This window comes from Cervus canadensis, chromosome 4 (assembly GCF_019320065.1).
Source record: "Cervus canadensis isolate Bull #8, Minnesota chromosome 4, ASM1932006v1, whole genome shotgun sequence".
NCBI classification, from domain to species: domain Eukaryota; kingdom Metazoa; phylum Chordata; class Mammalia; order Artiodactyla; family Cervidae; genus Cervus; species Cervus canadensis.
In genome coordinates, this window is record NC_057389.1 from 73,560,782 (window position 1) to 73,568,724 (window position 7,943).

General features: G+C 37.8%; 1 protein-coding gene across 1 annotated transcript in view; it reads left to right on the top strand.

Annotated features, from left to right (window-relative positions):
- The window catches only part of HSD17B4 (hydroxysteroid 17-beta dehydrogenase 4), a 107,384-nt gene extending 99,846 nt beyond the window's left edge, over positions 1 to 7,538 (top strand). The window contains exon 24 of the mRNA XM_043465871.1: positions 7,193 to 7,538. Within this exon, the coding sequence (XP_043321806.1) occupies positions 7,193 to 7,282 (90 nt within the window). The 3' untranslated portion in view covers positions 7,283 to 7,538. The remainder of the gene's footprint in view (positions 1 to 7,192) is intronic.
- Positions 7,539 to 7,943: the final 405 nt, after the last annotated feature.

The following is a 7,943-nucleotide window of genomic DNA, read 5'->3' on the forward strand; positions in this document are numbered from 1 at the left end:
CCAATGACTACCAAAACAAGAAAGGCACAGTGCTTATTTGCAGAAAACAATACAACTTTACAAGTTACAGAACAATTTGAATAAAGGAGAAAATGTTCAATTTCCCTGAATAGAAAGACTAAAAAGAATTATAAAGTTGTATCGTGGTTAAAAATACATTCTTTTGGCATCAGATAAACCTGAGTTTGAATCTTAGCTCTGCCACCTACTCTCTAAACCTTAATTTTCTCATTGTAAAATGAATAATGATAATCCCAAAGAACTAAATGGACGATAACTAAATTCACTAAAATGCATGAAGCGCTTACTATAATGCGAGGTACTGAATGAGCTCTCAGTTAATTCTTTCCCAGGAATTTATTTAGCACCTCGTTTTATTTGGGTGCCTGATGTGGCTAAACAAGACAGTGCCCCCTCTGGGCAGAGCTTAGTTCTGGAGGGAAATGGAAAAGAAATATAATTTCAGGTATGGAGAAAAATAAGTCAGAGTTACGGGTTACAGTAGTGGTTGGCAAACTTTTTCTGTAAAGGGTCCCGTAAGCTTTGCAGGTCAGATGGTCTCTGTTGCAGGTCAGATGGTCTCTGCTGCAACTACTTGGTTCTGCCATTTATAAAGTAGCCATGGATAATATATATTATGACTGAGTGACTGAGTTCCACTCAAATTTGTTTATGAATGAAAACAGGCAGCAGACTGGTTTTGGCCTTTGGGCTGTAGTTTGCCGACCCCTGGATTAAGAGTGTGACAGGATGGAGGCACTATTTTAGTTAGGGTTGTCCAAAACGACTTGATAGAGACCTGAACAAAGTGAGGATGAGGGAATGAACCATGAGGCTAAAGAAGCAACCAGTGCAAAGGCTGGAGGCACCAGTAGCTCTGCTTATCGGATATAACTGTGAGGAGGCCAACAAAATGAGCAGTGGGGAGAGAGACAGGAGGGGAAAAGGGAGAAGCAGGCATGGGTTAATCATACTGGACCTTGTAGATGTTGGTGAGGAGTTTAGATCTGTATATGATAGGAAGTTATTGAGCTCTGGATTGACATCTGATTTTTAAAGGTCATTATGACTGCTGAGTGAGTAATTAAGAGTTCTTTTGGCTGATTCATGTCAATGTATGACAAAAACCACTACAATATTGTAAAGTAATTAGCCTCCAACTAATAAAAATAAAGGAAAAAAAAAGAGTTCTTTTGTAAGATATACTTGAGATGCCTTTAAAGGATTAAATGTAGGATTTAGGGAAACCTTTATGTAACATTTGTATAATCATTAGGAATATCAGGTCTTTGGGGGTAAATGATACTGGGAAGTTGCATAGTAAATGATAGTGGTTTGTGTCATTCTAGGTACCATTCTGTCAATACCAGACAGAATGAAATTAACTGTGAAAAAATTAAAGCAGAGGCAAAACTTGATGCAAACCTAGCTGTTTATTAGTCTCAAAGATCTAGTCCTTAGAGAAGTTCTAATTAATACTAGAGGTTTTCTAAACTCATTGGGCTCAATTATGTTCTGCCCCAGCTTGGTGCTCTCACCCCGGTTCTTCAGCTGTCAAACACCGTATATCCTAGTGTACAGTCTCTCTCTGCACCAACTCTTGTCAACCTTGGTGGCTTCCTTCAGCATTCATAAAAATGACTTCTCTAACCAGATGACTCTTAGTTTATTGATATTGTTTCAAATTATCTTTCGGTCCATTCTGTATCAACTTTTGTCTTTATTGGAAGTATAAAATGTACAAATTCCAATACCTGTTTCAAAACATCACCATTTTCCAATACCATCCCTTGCTTGTTTTTGTTTTGTGATTCTTACTACTGATGTTGAACTTCAGAGGCCTCCAGTTTGTTGACACCACCACTTTCTGTCTGTCAACGCCCTTCTGTCTTTTTGTCTCTTCTTGTTCAGCTTAGATTTTGTGGTCCATCATAATAGCTCCCTTGAAAATATCCTCATCTCCCCGTATATCTCTCATCTTACTTGTGTAGAAAATTCCACCCTATTTTAACTCTACTCTCTGCCGTCTTTCTATCTGTACCAGAATAGATGAAGGAGTTAGGAGGAAAACTGTACCACTAGACAAGTTGGATTCCCTTTAAAATTCTGATTTTTGTTGTTTATTTGCTAAGCCATGTCCAACTCCTTTGCGACTCCATGGACTGTAACCCACCAGGCTCCTCTGTCCATGGGATTGTCCAGGCAAGAATACTGGAGTGGGTTGCCATTTCCTTCTTCAAGGGAATCTTTATGACCCAGGAATTGGACCTGCATCTCCTGCATTGGGCAGTGGGTTCTTTATCACTGAGCCCACCAGGGAAGCCCCAGATTTTGATTACAAATCTCAAATAGTCTTTAAGCACTGTCTAGCAATCTTACCGTGATTTTCCACTAAGCTTCCATTCCTATTGTCTGAGATGTGTTTTTCATATTTGTCTTCAGCTGATGACCTTTCTTCATGCTTCTTTGGGGAAAACAAGAAAGACCTCAGATGAAAATATTTACCTTTCCATCACCAGATCTATTCTGTTGGCATCTGCACCTGCGTGTATTAGTTGCTCAGTCATATCTGACTCTTTGTGACCCCATGAACTATAGCCTGCCAGGCTCTTCTGTCCATGGAATTCCCCAGGCAAGAATACTGGAGTGGGTAGCCATCCCTTCTCCAGGGGATCTTCCCGACCCAGGGATCAAACCTGGGTCTCCCACATCACAGGAGGATTCTTTACCATCTGAGCTGTCAGAGAATCCCTTCAGCATCTGCATCCATCTTCTTTTTTTTCCTGTATATTACGTTGAAGGAGGTCTCCCTCTTTCTGTCAAAGACATCTTCATTTCTCATCCAGGTATCTACTCAAAGTCATTGCTGCTCTCCTTCCACTCTTTTCTGCATCATTCTCTCTCATTTCATGATGTAAGTGGTCTACAGCACAGAGGCAAGCTAACAATGGTCTTAAAGCAATCCCCATCCAGCATGCCATATTAAATCTTTTTCCTTTTCACAAAAGAATTGTCTAAAGCAGTGCTGTCCTGGTTTTAATATTAGACACATGTTAGATATACAATGTGAGCTGCACATGTAATTAAAACCGTGGAAACTGGAGCCCCTTATACAGAGTGAAGTAAGCCAGAAAGATAAAGAACATTACAGCATACTAACACATATATATGGAATTTAGAAAGATGGTAACGATAACCCTATATGCAAAACAGAAAAAGAGACACAGAAATACAGAACAGACTTTTGAACTCTGTGGGAGAATGTGAGGGTGGGATATTCCAAAAGAACAGCATGTATACTATCTATGGTGAAACAGGTCACCAGCCCGGGTGGGATGCATGAGACAAGTGCTCGGGCCTGGTGCACTGGGAAGACCCAGAGGAATCGGTGGAGAGGGAGGTGGGAGGGGGGATCGGGATGGGGAATATGTGTAAATCTATGGCTGATTCATGTCAATGTATGACAAAACCCACTGAAATGTTGTGAAGTAATTAGCCTCCAACTAATTAAAAACAAACAAACAAACAAACAAACAAAAAAAACCCATGGGATTCTCCAGGCAAGAATACTGGAGTGGGTAGCCCTTCCCTTCTTCAGGAGGTCTTCCCGACTCAGGGATTGAACCTGGGTCTCCTGCATTGCAGGCAGATTCTTTACCGTCTGAGCCAAGAAGTGAAGCCCCATATAATAATGTGAGCCACATATGTAATCAAAAATTATCTAGCGGCTATGTTAAAAAAAAGGTTAAAAATAAACTCAAAAGGACTTGAAGATTTAAACATAAGACATGATACCATAAAACTCCTAAATCCAGTGAATATTTCTCTGTCTAGGTCTTTCTCCGCATTTTAGTAGCATTTAACTCAGTTAACCACCAACTTTTTGAAATAATTTCATTCATTGGCTTTTATGACACCTTATTCTCCTATTTTGCTTTTTCCACCTTTGGCTATTCTTAATCTCCTGTGGTGTCTTCTTCTTTTACCCCCAGCCATTGGGTTTTGGTATTTCTGAGAGCTCATTTCAGGACTCTTCTCTAAATAATACTCTTATTAAATGAGTCCATCTATCCTGTGGTACTTAGAGCCATCTACATGTTGTCATCTTGCAGATTTAATTGTCTCACTCAGTCATCTTCTCTGAGTTCCACAGTGATATAACCAGCTCTCTACTTGCGTCTCTGATGGGATACTTTATTATGCCCCATTTAGAACTTGTGATTTAATTTTCTCCCCCAAGTCTTTTTTCAGGAAATGGCACAGTGATCTGTCTACTGAAATTAGTATGCTCAATAATACAAGAATTGTCTTGGCATCTTTCTTTACCTTTGTATCCTTTGTATCCTTCATCCTGTTTGTTATTTCTCCAAAATGTATCTTTAGTATTCATTTTCTTCTCTCATCACTAGGGATATCATCATGACCTGAGTTTCCATCATCGCTCACCTGGCTTCCTGACTTGTCTTACTACACTTAGTCTTGCCTTTCCACCAATCTGTTCGCACGGGAGCCAGGATAATCTCTTAAGAATGAAATCAGATTACCAGTTATTCCACCTGATAAAAACCTCCAAGATTTTCTTTTGCACTTAGATAAAATCTAAACTACCTGTTATCATATTGTTTGTGACGCTTCCCTCGCCCATCTTCCCTGCTTGCCGCATCACTTATACTAAATCAGTTTACATTGCCTTTCCTCTTAGTTCCTTCCCATCAATTTTTATTCCTTCAACGTCTATTCATTTGCCTTTTCTGGAATTTCAATCCCTATCTTTTTACAGGACTGGCTTTGTTTTATCAAGAGTAGTTCCCTCCTGTTATATTTTTTCATAACCTCCTTAATAGCATTTATGTCTTTAATTACTTGTTCACATTTTGTTTTTTGACTTACCTATTGTAATGTTAGCACCCTGAGAACAGGGAGAGATGTCTCTTTTCTAGCATAAAATATTGCCTAGGGTACTTTAGATGCTCAGTTAATACAAGAATAGATTAAAGAAAGGATAGAAACAAGGAACATAAGCTCAATAATAGTAGTTTAGGCTGTGTAGAAATGTAAAACTTCTGCTTGTCAGGCTCCCTCTATAAGACATTCCATAAACCTGGGGAGGGGGGGAAATGATGGTGCATAGTATATTGGGGTCAATAACCTAAAAAATCTATGGGCAACAATAAGACCTCAGTGTAAAAAAAATGAGCAAAAGACATGAAACAATAATTAATGAGAGAGGGAGATGACTAACATACATAAGAACAATTACTAATTTTTCCCCAGTATCTAAAACATGCAAATTAAAGCATGTCATTTTTGCCTCAGATTTTCAAAGATTGGAGAAATAGTATTATTAAGGTTGGGATAAGAGAATTCACACGTAGCTAGAAGGAATATTCATTTGATACAGTCTTTCTGGACTGCACTGTGAGAGTTTCACTGACTTCTTTTATGGCAACTTACAGTTCAATAAAGAAAAGTTTGTATGGCATTGCTCGGCCAAAAGAAATACCTAATGGTTCAGTTTATTAAATAGTTAGATCTAAACAAGAGTAGTTTTTTGTGTTGTCTTTGAGCAATGTCACTGTATTTCCTTCAAAAAATTTAAATAGTCCAAAGTGTGTTTGAGTTCACTGCAGTGCCCTAGTGCAGTGAGGAACAAAGTTTGAAAACCATGATAATGGAAGTATGGTCAAGAAAATCTAAATGCCGTGATTCAGTAATTCTTCTTCTAGGAACCTGTCCTAAGAAAACAGTTAAGTAGGAACAGAGATTTCTTTACAAAATTCTTCTATTCAGTAACAACCACCACATATTGGTGTATTTACTTCAAGGAAATAGGTGTTATTGGTTCTTAAATCCCTCTCAGATTGTAGCTCCTGGCAAGCAGGTCTCAGTAGTGACTCTCTGCAGGAGTTGCAGACCATCACGTCTGTAGCTGCGCAGTGAAAGCAGTCTTAGTTTTAAAATTCCAGTGTCCAGTGTGAAAGCTTAGCACTTGATCCTGATTGAATGAAATTATCCTGTATTAATTTTGGGATAAAAAGTTTAAGTAGTTTTTGCTTTTCCTCCAGGTGGTGAGGATTTGGTACTGAGATTAAGTTGCTGCTAGTTAATGATCAGGAGAGACTGTTAAGCAGAGAGCACCCAAATTCAAGTCCTGGCCTACTTGTTGCTGGCACTATGGTCTTGAGCATGTTTTTAAGCTTTCTGAACATCTCTTTTGCTAGTATGCCCAGTTCAGGTTGATGGCTGTGCTTCCCAAGTGACATTTTATTTGTGGGGCTGCTTTGTAATGTTAAGTATACATGGATATTACTACTTTTTTCAATCTAGCTAAAAATCTAGAGACTTCTTTTCACGTCATATTCCATATCTTGTTTTCTTAGTAAGCTGTATGTGTTTTATCATTTTTATTTTACTGTTAGAGAACTTGACAGTGGGGGAGAAATTGCACACATTTCTTTTGTCAGGTCAGAAAAGAACTGGAGCTCTTAGTGTTTTAACATGACGGCCTTTTACTTGTAATAATGAGCTTAATACCTACCTCTGTATGTCAGGCGCTAAGCAAAGAACTTTGCACACTGTTTCATTTAACTCATACAACAAAGCTGCTATTTAGGTGCTATTGTCCTACTCTTTATAGATAAGGATGCTGGAGCTCAGAGAGGTGAAGTCACTTGTCCACGCTCACCTTCCATTTAGGGGCAGAGCCTAGATTTTAACCCAGGCATTCTGATGCTGCAGCTTAGGATCTATGTACCGCTTTGTTGGACTATCTTATTTTGCCAATATATGGCCTTCTGTTTCATGAAGATACAATAAATATTTTAAATCTATTTTTTAAAGTTCTGAATTGAATGTTTTTATTGTTAGTAATACAGTAAAGCCTTTTTATTCATATGATCTCAAATTCACATTTAAGAACATGGATTAAAGCCAGAAGCATAGGTTGAAGCAGAAGCACCAGATCTTTCTATTCTATGGTTTTCTAAAATATACAAGCCATCTTTATTTTTTCTTAGATATCTAAAAATTGGGTGCTATTTATAATCATTAAACTATCATTGCTAGATAAAAGTTGCCTTTGTTGTCCAGAGTTGTTAACTCAATTGTATTCAGTCTTAACAATGATCTTTTTTAAAAAGATAGAAACTGTGATGTAACAAAGGTTGGTACTCTTTCCCTTTCTCCTTTCCAGGCATTCTTTAGTGGCAGGCTGAAGGCCAGAGGGAATATCTTGCTAAGCCAGAAGCTCCAGATGATTCTTAAAGACTATGCCAAGCTCTGAAGGATGTGCTACGTTATTAATTACAACAGAAAAATTAAATACTCTCTTCACCTAAATATGCAGAAATAATCCAGCAAAAATGATCAAAATTAAGGTACAGGGAGAATTGCTTAACATTTTCAGAATCCAGATAACTTTCAGATTTTTATTTTCTACTAATTTTTCTTGTTATTATTTTTACAAGGAATTGTAAGCTGGCACATGTTTATCCTTCTGTCCTTAGACCGATGTCTTCATAATAAAAATTTTCACCCAAGTCCAGTCTCTTTAGAATTGTGATAGCATTTATAAGTTGTAAGGAAAATTAAATGAGTAGAGGCTACTTTGGTGTCTTTTACACTGTATTATTTTCTCTTCTCTGATTTATTGATACCCCAATTTTAACATGAATTTTCATATTTATACTCATTTTCATACTGCTATATAATAGAGTTCTGTTTTAAGGCAAGATAAAGGTCTTTGTGTGTTTACAGATTTTCTTTAAAAATTTAGCAGTAGTTGATTTACAATATCAACTACTTACAAAACAGTAAGATGGTAGGCTCTGAGAGAGGGTATCAGAGGGCAGACAGACTGAAACCTGAATCACAGAAAGCTAGCCAATCTGATCATATGGACCACAGCCTTGTCTAACTCAGTGAAACTAAGCCATGCTATGTAG